Below are 12,862 nucleotides of genomic sequence, written 5' to 3'. Positions count from 1 at the left end.
AAGGATTGTGACTCACCACTGCCCTGGACAGCCTGTTCCAAAGCTTGACAGCCCTTTTACTGAAGATATTTTCCCTAATATCTAATCTAAACCTCCACTGGTGCAATTTGAGGCCATTTCTTCTTGTCCTATTGCTTGTCACCTGGGAGAAGAGAACAAGTGCCTAGGGCATGCCTTGTCAGACCATCTGGCATTATACATGATTATGTTCAAATCGTAGCTCTTATTGTCCTCAGATGCAGTTATAAATGCTTGAGACTTCTGTGTATCAGAGCCTGGGCCTCAGTTTGTTATGCAGAGGAAAACAAAGAAAGCATACCTGAAGGTTTGTGGCATAGCTGAACTGTGAGCTGTATGCTGCCAGCTGGGAAGGAAGCCAACTGGAAATGGTTGATTGTTTAACAATAGACAGCCCATTCTCTTCTGCAACCTCCTGCTTGAATTTTTGCCCAAGCAGAGGGGACTTAGTGACCTGAGACCTCATGTCACTCATTCAGCTATGGGGCTACTGCAAAGGCAATTTTCCTGTGCTGTAGTCCAGCAACAGGACAGTTTAGTGAGGTGGAACAGATCTTCAGCAACTTTTACTTCAGGGATAGCATGCTGTTCCCTCATTATATAGAGATGCATTCCCATATTTTTCACTAGTTGGTTTCCAGATTTATTTGGCCTGCCCTTTCTGCATTTCTAACTCTCAACTGAACCCACAGAGGCCCTACGTTTAGGGCATTTCCTAGAGAACATCCAGAAAGTCCTGGTGATTTCATTTCATTAATAACAGAGGCAGAGGCCTTATCTATCTGAGCCCCTACACTGTTTAAGTAAATTGATGTCCACTTTGCTGACCAGCAGGGAAGGACACAGCATTCTTGACTTTTCAGTTTCACAGCTAAGGATCAGGAATGTCCTTCCTAGTTTTTGTTAAAATAAAACCATGTGTTCCACACACACACAGTTCTCTTGTTGTGGTCTCTTAGAACTAGATTTCCAATTCCCATCTCCACTCCTGAAGCTACTCTTCCCAATACTGTTTCAGCTTGCTGATTCAGTTTTAAAATAACCTTCACTCCATCCCTGCCTGCCCTGGGCTGCCTTTAGCCCTGGTCTCTTCCCTGATCCAGTTTGCCACATAGCTCCATGAAAGCTACATTGGTATGATTAGGGAGAAATTGTGGAAGTGAAACAAGTGGCAAGGGAAGAGCTGTTTAAAATAAATACTTCTCCCAAACCACGCAACTTCTGCCAAATAGGGCAAGTCATACTCTCAAAAACCTCATCCCGTGCTATGGCTGTCTTTGGGCTCTGACTGTACTTGGGATGGGGGGAACAAATAACATGAAGCTGAGTGGTTTCTCCAAGTTGCACAATAGTGTCTTACTGGAAGATGTTCTGTAAGGGGAATTGTTCATTCATTCATTATCTTTTGTATGACAACCTGTGCACACCCCATTGTCCTCCTGAAACACTGAAATTCCAACTCTTTTTACTGCTGATAACATACCCATTGAGTGTAGGTCAGTTGGGAAGCCTTGACCTACAACAACTTAGGACATGAGCTGTTTACCTGTACTAATAGAACATTTGTTCCTGCCTGTGGCAGGGGCATTGGAACTAGATATCTTCAAGGTCCCTTCCAACCCAAACCATTCTATGGTTCTGTGAACTATAAAAAAATAATTACAATGGCATAAGAACCTTTGCAAGAAGAAAAATACTCAGTGAAAAAAGACATCCTGAACCTGACATGCAGGGTGTAAAAACCTACCAAGGACTGGAGATTACCTGCTGTTGCTGCTTCTGGAAGGGATTTAAAAGTCTGGGTATCATTTGCCTAAACCACTTAAGTTAGTGAAGAAATAAGAGAGAATTAGTTGAATGTCAAGAAGAGACTTTCTCCTCATGACACATGCACAGTCCAGGTTAACAGTGACCCTCTCAACATTGTAACTGCAACCCCTGCATACATCTCTACTTTTGCCACAGATTGTGAAATGGTTTAGCTGACACAGCAGGGAGAAGCCCTTCCAGAATTCTCCATGTTTGACCTGTTCCTATCTTGATTATGGTGTAGGAAACCCTATTGCTGTCTAAGCACACTTGCTGAAGGTGAAGGGAAATCACATAGAGGTAGTTTGTACTAAGGGATGAAAAGGCTTCTATTTAGTACACCAGGTGCTATGCCTTTCTGAAATCTGACTGTAACATACCTATAACCTAAAATTCAGTGTTGAGCACAAGCTTGCATAGTGCATTCTCTGCTGTCACCAGGCTAGAGCACCAGTGATGCCCTCTCCCGCTCCCTTTCTATGCATGCTGTAGTTTTGTGGCCTTTGATCCATTGTACTGAAGTCTGAGGTTTGTGGAGGCATTTTGTGGTAGAAGACGAGGGTGTATGTTCCTGTGATCCCTGCTTGATCCCTTTCTTCTTCACTGAAGAAATCTTCAAGGATTTGTTAAGCTAGTGTTGCTCACTGTGTCAGGCTAAGGATGCTGCAATCTTTTCTTCAATTGTAGCAAGGTATATCTAGTAACAGAGCTGGCAATTTATAGATTGTGGTATTATTCCTTCTGCCAGTGGGATATAGACTGACCCCAGAGCTGGAGTTTGCCAGTCACTGTGCTTCATAACCAGCAAGAGGTCTCAAACCCCTTGTAACCAATTCATACTTTTAGCTTCCATAACATCTTGTGTTAATGAGTTCCACAACCCGGTTATACGCACTTTTAAAAGACAACCGAATCACTGGCCTCCATCCAGGTCTTGTAGTGTGAGGCTGGAATAACGATCGTTACCTGTGCACCTTTCCACATCATTCATATGCGGTTTCGCAGGCTGTATTAGGGACAAGGGAAGAGCCCGGTTAAGCGATCTGCTTCCCGAGCCGCAGCTGCGCACCGCTGGGTCGGAGCCGATCCGCCCAGCGCCCGCACCCGAGCGAGGAGGGAGCGTGCTGCGAGCCGCCCGCGGGCGGTGGCGTTACAGGAGGCCGCGCACAGCCTCAACGGAGAAGTTCCAGAGAGCCGGTGGCTGTGGTGCGCTCGGCTGTGCAGTCTCAGCTCCCGACCGACCGGCTCCTGGACCACCGGCGAGCTCCAGGCCTGGCAGGCTGCGGCGGGGGCTCAGCGGGCCGGGCGCGATCGCTGCGCGGCTTCAGCCGCGCCGCCGACGGGAAGGGCCCCGGCGAACGCAGGTCGCGGGGGTGCACCCCAGGCCAACGGGGCCGACACTCGCGTCCAGAGCGCACCCGTACCGGCCCTGCAGGCCCGGCCGCATGGGAGGCGGTCTCCCGGCGGGGCCTTCCGGAGCGCGGGGCCGCGCGAGGCTCCGCCGCCCGCTCTCGGGCCTCCGGCCCCGCGGCTGCTGCTCAGGTCGGGCTGGTCCGCTCGGCCGGGCTCGGCGGCGCGCCGCGCCGGGTGTGCGCCGAGGGAGGGCCGCGCGGGTCAGCGGCGCGCGGGGGGCGGGGATAACCCCGCGGTGTCCGTCACGTGGAGCAGATGAAAGGGAAGCGGCTTGGCAGGGCGGAGAGGAGCCGCGGCGAGGGGCGGCGGGTACGGGGCAGGCGGTGGCCAGGAGCGGGGCGCGGCGAGGCGGCGCTGCTGCTGTTGCTGCCATGGGGCGTTGAACCGCCCGGGATCCCGGCCCCGGAGCTGGAGCCGCTCGGGAGCGATGTGCGGCGGCGGGGCGCCGCTCCCCCCGGCCGCGCGATGAGGGGCTGCGGGGCCGGCGCGGGCTTGGCCGTGCCGCCGCCGCTGCTGCTCGGGTTGTTGTTGGCCGCTGCGCCGGGCGCGGCGCTGGGAAAGGAGACGGCGTTTGTGGAAGTGGTGCTTTTCGAGTCCAGCCCCAGCGGCGACTACACCACCTACACCACGGGGCTGCAGGGCCGCTTCTCCCGCGCGGGGGCCACGCTGAGCGCCGAGGGTGAGATCGTGCAGGTGAGTGAACAGTGCGGCCGGGGGCGCCGCCGGCCTCAAGATGGCTTCGCGGGCCCTTCACCTGGCGGCACAAAGCCCGCGCCGGGCCCCGCGCCCCACGTGCGCAGCGCGGCCTGGGGGCGCCGCGGCAGCGGTGACAGATGTACGGCCGCGCACAAAGGCCACGGGGCGCTCGGGCCTCACCTTGTGGGGCCGGAGCGGAGTTCCGCGGGCCCTGCGCTCGCCGCGTTTGACAGCCGGGCGCGGATCTGAGCCGTGGGGCTGCGCGGGGCACGGCGGGCTGCGCTCCGCACGCGCCCTCACACCTCCGCCGGGCGCGGTGCGTGCGCGGCGGGGCGGGGCCAGGGTCTGCTGCGTGGGGCAGCGCCGGTGCCGCGGGTCCTCGATCTTACCGCGCAGCCGCCGCAGTCGTGCGGGGTGCGATGTGTGTCCGGAGCTGTCCTGGGGGCTCTTGCACAACGCGGAGGTTCTCGTAGCCCTGCTCTTGGCTTTCCCACCAGAGAAAGAATTGTTGTACGTATCGGAACGCGGCAGTCCCGTGCTGTGCTCGGAGCTCCGGCAGCACTTATCTGGAGCCTTCACAAGCGCTTGTAACTGTTGACTTTATTTCCCCCCACTTTTGGTTAAGTAAAGAAAAATTACTTAAATGGTGTCTTAATAAGTTTAACTGTTAAGCAGTGGTCAATCGCAGTCTTTATTTCTTATGAACAGTTGTGTAGTTTGTTTGCTTGGGCTCCATGTATGTACATACATAAATATATATATATAAAGGTTTAAAATAAAAAGTGATCTGGTGGCAAATAGGCTGTTAAAACATCTGGGAAGGTTCTACAAGTACAAATACATTACTACCCAAATAACTTTTATTCTGTTGTTCCTTTCAAGTAAAGTATACTGCTGTTGAGTGCTTGTTAGTTCAAGAGAGTTTCGGCTGGAGGATTTCTTACAAAAGTTCTCTTGCAGTTGTGAGCAAGGGGTTGTATTTATCTTTCAGAGAAAAGAAGGATGGACCAATTAATTTGTATTTCTGACGTTTTTTACATGGTGGTGCTGGTAGGGCCTGACACATTGTATAACCTCCTGGTGTGTCATCAGACAGTATGTGTAAGACCTGCTGTGTCTGAGGGGACAGCAAGAAACTGAAGTTTCTTTTCTTTCCAGGTGTTAGTGTTAGAACAGGGGCCACTTCCTGAGGCCACGCTTTCCCTGAGGTTGTAAGTGAAAGTGTAGAAAAAAACTACTGTTTTTTTAAGGCTCAGATTTGCAAAACCTGGACCAAATGTAAGCAAGGGGCTCCTGTAGGCCTTATTATCCTTGTTAAGCACAACATTGACTGTCTGCTTCTTCTTGATGTTTGAATAGGCAGCCCTCTAAATGGGAAAGGCTATGGTGGAAACCAAATGATGTGGCAAATCTTGTAGTCAGTTATCACTCAAAAGCCATTTTGCTCATTTATCTGTGCATACAATAGATAACATACACCATGAACAGGCTGCTGGTTTGGTTTTTTTTTTTTTTCCCCTAAGCCACCACGCCTGCTAAGCTCTTTTCAGAGGAGAGAATACGGCAGATACTGTTCCAGAACAGCTAGACTGAATGCTGTCAGTCATGTTTTCACTGCTGAGATTTTAGATTTCTTGTCAGTGCCATACTTCCCCCATCTGAGTTTTTCACAGTGTTGTCTCCCCTCCCTATTTCAGCCAGGCTGTATATTTGTGAAACTGTCTAAAGTTGCTGTTCTGGATCATCATTTAAAGCTCGGGGTGAGATACAGAGGAGCCACATGAAGCTAAGGCAACTAAGAACCTGTTCAGCAGTAGTTAGTGGTATGTCAGTCGGGAATGTAAGCTCTGCTTGGCCACAACCACTCAGTCAGTGCACACAGCTCTGCCAAGGTGCGTTTTTCTTTAAAATGAAATATGAAAATTCTAGACAATCAGACACATTAAATAATCATATGTTAAAGAATGGATCAAAGGAATTGTGGTTTTGGGACTACACAAAGACTTACTTTTGTTTATGTTAATAGCATCAATTACTCATTGGGGGATTGAAAGTCTGAACAAAAGTCTTGAAAGTCTGAACAAAAAAAAAACCAAACCAAAAACCAAACAAAAAAACCAAACAACAACCCAAACCCCTTAAGAAACAGTGTGCTTTCAGCACGTTTTTGATCGGTCTCACATTCACTCCTGAACTGGTTATCAGTCAGATTCCTATCCAATAGTGGTATAGGTGGTATATAGTGGTATAGTAGTTGCTATTGTTTCTCATGTTACTGTGAACAAGTCTTATTAGGGTCAAGTGTCTACAACTCTTCAGAGATGAAATGTGCGTACGTCTTCTTTCATGTGGCCACAGTTTATATTCAGCGAACTCATCCTTGGGTTGCTGTGTCAGCTGGTCCTTAAAATGTTTGAAGGTCTAACCATTGCGGTGGTGTCTGGCACACTGGAACATTACGTGTTCCTTGGAGCAATATCCTGGCCTTTAACATGTTTGAGATTGGAAATTGAAAATGTTTGATTAGAGAGTGATTGTGGAAACAAGACTGTTAAAACTTCTAAAATTGTATTTTGTTTTAAAACAAATTATGACTGACAAACTCATTATGGTTGAAATGTCTTGTAGCAGTCAGGGCAAAAGCTCAGATTAGTTCCCTGTCAAAGCAGGTGCTACATGGCCACACACTTGCAGTGATAGGACAGTAAGCATCACTGATATGACTAGCAGTGGCTTTTTTTGCTCAGAGTGGGATTATATATTTTAATTCTACTTGCAATTAGCAAATTTCCTTTCCAGTTGCTTGTTCTTCTTGATGGCTAAGGTGTGGAGTGTGAAGTGCTGTGATTTGTATGAAGTTGTGGTGGTGGTGGAACTGCTCAGGTGAGTTGCTGAAATAGAGGATCAAATATGATGTTTGATTAAAATTGCATTAAAAACTAACATCAAAACTTCAAATGATACACGTCCATCATTGCCAGTCCTCTCTTTTAGACTTTCTTTTTGTTACTCCTGCCTTAGATACACTCCTAAATAGAGCAGCATGGGTGTGTTACCGATACATACAGTTTTAAAGAGAAGCAGCATGGAGGAAAGATTTAGGAATATTATGCCTGGGTTTTCTTGTGTGATAAAAGTTTGGGTTTTGGTTGGTTTGTTTCTGCTTGGAAGCCTCAGCAAGGTAATAGTGACCTTTCTGTAGCATTGAGCTGGAGTGATGTGTAGATCATGTAATAATCTCCGGTTGCATGCATTTTTTGTGCTCAAAAGGTGACAGCTTAGGGAGAGCAAGCGTAACTCGTTGCTTTAAGCTCCAGAAAGAAAACAGAAGTGGGACATTTCCCAGCTTCTGGCACTGCAGTTCCTTCTAGCAGTGTTATGCTCATCTTTTCTCTTGGAGAAGATGGGGAAGCTTAGAACTGGAGTGCAAGACCATGTGCATGTGTGTTCATTCCTTCTGTCTCCCTCCCACCCCTTATTTACTTGAATAGCTTTGAACCTTTCCTCTGTTTTCTCAAAAGGTGAAAGCTGATAAAGACTAAACATCTGTCAGGCGTTCCGTTCTGAAGTGTTGGCAGCGTTTTAGCGGCGTTGAAAGCAGTGACTTGAAATAACTGTCCAGACATATAGATGTCTGGCAACGATCAGAGGAGGCTGAGTCAAAGCAATGTTTGTGTCCTTTCAGAATGGAAACCAAAAATGTGTATTTTTGTGGTTGGTTCTTTTCTGATGTGTTGTAAACAGGCAGGTTAGGTTTCTTCATGCTTGAGTTGAGTGCCTGAAGGCCATTCAAATTAAGGAAGTGGAATTATTTGTGGCTTTGAGTCACTGTCTTGCTGAATGTTTTCTTTGCTAGTTATCCTCTTAGAACATGAAGCCACCTGTGACTGGGTTTGTGTTAGTTTCCATACCTTAACTGTAAAGCTGTGGCTTATGGTGGTGATCCTGAGGACAGCAGGGGTAATGCATTCTTCTGGAAAAACTGAGTTCCTAGAACCAGTTCTTAGGGTTTAGGTTTACTTTGTCATCCTGTTCTTGGAGCTGACCTGCCACTGGGACATGACACTTCCATTCTGATGGAAAACAAAGATCCAATGTCCTGTGGATGCTGATAACAGGATGAGGAGAACTGCTTTTCAGCATTTGCTGTTTCTCTGTTTTGGTACAAAGATGGGAGACCTGGAACACAATTGTTGTGCCTGGTGTAAGAAGTGCAGCTAGGTTATAGGTTCCGTCCTCTCTGATCTTCAGTCTTGGATGTTATGAACAGATGCTCACAACTGACAGATGTTGTCAGGCAAGTGAGAATAATCATCTCTGAAATGTCCATCTTCAGCTGTTGAATCTAAACACTGTCCTGCTTGACCCTCTCATCTGGACTTGTATCAGCCAGACCCGTGTCTCCCATCATCATTCTGAAGGCCTGCTGGAAGTTAAGGAGTTTGTGTTAAATAGGCGACAGGGCTGAATCCTGGATGGCAAAGACTTAATTGCCGCTGTCTTAGGGAGAAAAAAGAGCCAACCAATCAACCAACCAAATCTGAGTTTTCACAGTGCTTATTTCCTGGTTTAATACATTTATTTTAAAGTTATTATTTATTTCTTATGTCATCGAGAGCTTCCTTCTGGCTATAACAGCATCATCTACTGTTCTGTAGTCAGAGCAGTGGGTAATTTCTGTTCTCTCTGTTTTGCTGCTTTGTGGATCAGAAACCTTAATCTAAGCTTTAGGGTTTCTTTTTTTTATATATATATATATATATTTTTTATTTTATTTTTTTTTTGCCTATCATTGTATTGACTTGACTATCCAGATGGTGGGAACAAGGCTCTTCTAAAACTGTAGCCTTGATGTATGCAAGGAAGAGCAAAATGTTTTACAAGTTCTGTTTGTGCGTTTTCCAGTGTCTCAGTTCTTTAAAGTGTATGTGCAAGTTTTGAACCTGAACTGGAGGTTTTGATTAGTTTGGGATTTGGCAGAGCTCGTGACCCCTCTGTACAGGAGAGAGTTGAGAGGTGGAAAAAAGATGAAAACCACAGGTTTTGTCCTGTGGGCAGCAGGCTCCTCTTGTGTAGTTCCTGCAGTGTCCCCTGCCTGGTGTCAACTGCACCACTGCTTATTCCACAGTACTTCTTGACAGAAGGCTGAAGATTGCTTGTGCTGGGGGCACCCCTGGTGGTGTCTGGGCAGGGGCTGGGGTCCCCTGTGCCGTTGGGCCTGTTGGATTTGTTGTGCTTTGGAATGCAGGTATTTTTCATGGCAGGGCAGCAGGTGACTGCAGGTGTGCTGGAGAAGGCCAAGATGATAAAGGAGGCATAATCCACACTTAAGAGACTGTTGAGCCAAAGACTTGCACAGTTACTGTACCTGGGCAACCTTTGCAGAGTACATAATGCACAGACAGCTTGTTTGCAGCAGAGGTATTGTCCTGGGTTTGATCTCAGGTTAATCCAGCTGTTTCTCAGTTTCCAGCCATCCCTCTGTTACTTTATATTAATTCTCCAATATTGCAATATCCGATACTGCAATATCCAAGGTGTCTCTTAGGACAGTGGTGAAAGGACTTGGTAACTCCAGTGGTAGCTACCGTTGTGCGATGTCTACTTGTGGCTGCTTTGAGAATCCTGCACTCGTGCCATCCTGTTAAGGTGCACTACAGCACTATAAGAGAATTTAAGGGAGGTGCGTGTTAGATTGTGGTGAAGCAGGGACACCTGGCTGCATAAGCCTTCTCCAAGAGCATCTCTCTCCCTTGGATGGATAGTTTCATGTTGACTTTCCTATCTTCTGGGGAACATGAGCACCTTACGAAACTAGTTACTGTAAACCCGAAATTGTCATGGAATTTTATGGGGTAATAAATTGTATTTATGCAGTTAAAGCTTTAGACTGTTACAATACATTATAATGTATTAATGGAAAGTTAAGGGCATCTGTGCAAACTGTTTCTAAATGACTCTAAGGCAATAATAAATGTTTCTTGGCATCATTGCAAGGGAGAGGGCTGTTCGAAAGATAAGGTACCAAATTCAGTGGTGAGTTACTGGTTTTGGAGGAAGCTCCAATGTCTGCTGTTGCAGCAATACCAGAATGCTTGTCAAGCACACAAGACTGAAACAGTCCTACAAGGAGAAGGTTGGAGGCACAATATAAAAAATGAGGTAATAGATGTCAAATTGTGGAGGAGAAGGTACAATGGAAAGATTAAAAAATGCTAATGTGACCTATTTAGAGGAATAAGAATAAAGTAGGTTAAGAAAGTAAATAGAAGCAGAAAGCTGACAGCACTGGGTCTTGTACTCAGGAGAGTCAGTGCACTTTCTGTTCATTTCTAAGTAAAGGCAGGGAATCAAGTGAGGAAAAGATAGTTTGTGGGAGTTCAGGTAACTTTTCTGCGTAGTCCATAAGTTTAATCGAATCTTCACACAGATGTTTAAGATCTGTACTCTTGAAAACCTTGCCATTGCTGGCAGGATACTGACTACTTCCTTTTCCATGTAGTCCTATTGCTTCTCCGGGAGGTGGAACTAGGGAAAAATCCCAGAGAGGAGTGGCCCTCAAAAATTGTTGAACATGGAGCCATTTGGAGAACTTTTTCATTTAGATATGTTTATGTTGAGACTGGATCTATACGACTATAATGGGTTTATCCAATTACAGCCTGCTTCATAGTGTTAGCAGCACTTGTGGCCAGCCATGACCCATAGATAGAACTGGCACTTGGCTCTCCCTGAGCGCTCCAGTGGTGGCTGCGATTATGGGACAAGGTAACTTCCCTGTAATTGCTTTGCCTGTAAGGCCTTCTGAAATGACTCCAGGTGTGGAGGCCATGATTTGGTGTGCCATAACTTAGTGAGAAAGAAACGCAGGCAGCTTTGCTGCAGGCAGATCTTATAGGAAAGTCTTGAGTAGTTGTATAAAACCATTGATTAGCATACATAGTAATTTTATTCCAGTTTATACCATCTTGTGATGGAGCATGTATTTAAAAATGCTCCTTTTTTATTTTATTTTATTTTTTTATTACAGTCTTCTAGTCCTTGTTTTGGAATTTCAAAGTGAGGCCCTTCTGTACCAGAATAACTTTCACAAACATAGTTTTTCAAAGTGAGTGCATTCAAGGGGCCAGTATCTTACTGGTTAAGGAAAGGTAAGATCTGGAGGCAGTGATCTGCTCTGTGTTCTACCCAGTTGTGTAAGTGGTACATGTGTTTGCATTAATACACTCAGTATAGTAGAAGTGCTCAGTTTAGGAAGTGTTAAATATTAATTTGTACATACTATCTCTTATTCTGGGCATCTGCACTTCAGTATTCAAATGTGGTCAGACCGGGGATTGTGGTGCCTATATATGAAAACTGAATGAATGCAAGTTGAATGGTTGGCCTTATTTCTCATGTTTCCTGGCTTGAAGGGAGAGCCCTTCACATTAAAGGAGATTGTTTTTAAACAAAGCAGTGTTTTGAAATTGTTACAACAGCAAGAGAAGATTTATGTAAAAAAAAAAGACGTTTTTTCTGCGTTTTTGTCACCGCTTGACACTTGAGCCAGAGGTGATCAGGAGAGTGTGATCTTGCACGGCACGTACCCCATTGGTGGAGCTGTGCTGGTGTTAGCACTGAGTAGAAGTGCTGAGGAGAGCAGGGTTCTGGTGGCTCAGGGTGTCCTCTTCACAGTGACAAATTGCTTTCGTTCAGATTTTTAAATTTCCTTTTCCTGCTGCTTTAAAAGACTTTTGTTGTCACACTTGGCTTTAAGATGAAAAACCAGTTTACAAAGATTGATCAGGTGCCTGTTATGTTCCAGACACAAGTATACCCTTAAATATGTAGCTTAGTACATGCAGGCTCTCTAGGCTTCCCAGACCCATGTTACTGTGTGCATTAATGTAAGGATTTCAGTTGTTTTGTAAAGCTGCTGGCCAGCTTAGGTTTTCTGTTGTTTTTCTTAAGCTGTTTTATTATTTTCATCATTTTCAGCAGTAAAGCAAACTGAAGAGTCAGTGAGGAGGTGACTAGCCTGACAAAGAACAAAGCGGTATATTTTGGAGTTGCAGTCCTCGTTTGAGTACAAGTGCTCAACTAGCTGTACAGGCGTGCATGTTGCAAGTACATGCCTCCTACTGTGAATTTATTGCATGTGCTTGGTAAGCAACTTTCAAATGCTTCTGATTTTAGTGTTTGAAAAATTGCTTTTAATTCGGGAAAGAGCCTAGTTTGTGCCAAGATCTGTTTTCCTACTTTGATGCTTTTGATGTTTGCCTACTTTAAGAAATAAACCAACAAAACCAACAATAAAAAGTGTAGTAAGTGTAGGTGGGAAAAATCCTCCTTTTTTTCCTCTCTTTATCCAATCTGGGCCCCTCACCAGCAGAAGAAACTAACCAAGCTTTCCATTGAGTTCACCTTTTGGAACTGAAAGTTTCCAGCCTTAAACAATCCACTTTGATTAAGGCAAGTGGATTTGGAGGGCTGACTTGGAATTGTAGAAGGTATTCTGTTCATTTTTATACATGGCGGGTCAGTTCTGAAACTCTGGAGTTCATGAGGAGGAGCCTTTTAAAAAGAGGCTGTGTTGTTTATTTTTGGGGTTTTATGTGTGTGGGTTTTTTTGGGGGGTGTGTGTGTGGGTTTTCTTGTTCGGTTTTTTTTTTTTTTTTTTAAGTTTATTATTATTATTTCCTCCATCTGCAGATTCTGCCCTTAGACTATTTATTGTTTCAGTGCGGCTAAATGGTGGCACTTGCAATTAAGCCTTAATAGGTTTTACCCTCATAACAACAGCAGTAATACCCGTATCTTGTAGATAAAACACCGATATTGTATATATACACATATATATAGCATGCTAGACAGCACACTAATGCTGGCTGTTATCGTTGCATTGAAGTTTTACTTGGCCTTGCTGGCTTTGGAGATAAGGACA

At 45.7% G+C, this 12,862-nt stretch overlaps 1 protein-coding gene across 1 annotated transcript in view; it reads left to right on the top strand.

The window, feature by feature from the left end:
* Nucleotides 1-3,554: 3,554 nt before the first annotated feature.
* Nucleotides 3,555-12,862, top strand: part of ZNRF3 (zinc and ring finger 3) — an 81,226-nt gene continuing 71,918 nt past the window's right edge. The window contains exon 1 of the mRNA XM_080628708.1: nt 3,555-3,933. Coding sequence (XP_080484834.1) covers nt 3,706-3,933 — 228 coding nt within the window. The 5' untranslated portion in view covers nt 3,555-3,705. The remainder of the gene's footprint in view (nt 3,934-12,862) is intronic.

The sequence above is a fragment of the Psittacula echo genome (assembly GCF_963264785.1).
Source record: "Psittacula echo genome assembly, chromosome: 13".
NCBI classification, from domain to species: Eukaryota; Metazoa; Chordata; class Aves; order Psittaciformes; family Psittacidae; genus Psittacula; species Psittacula echo.
Note: the sequence above shows the minus strand (reverse complement) of the source record. Positions and strands in the feature narration are given on the sequence as shown.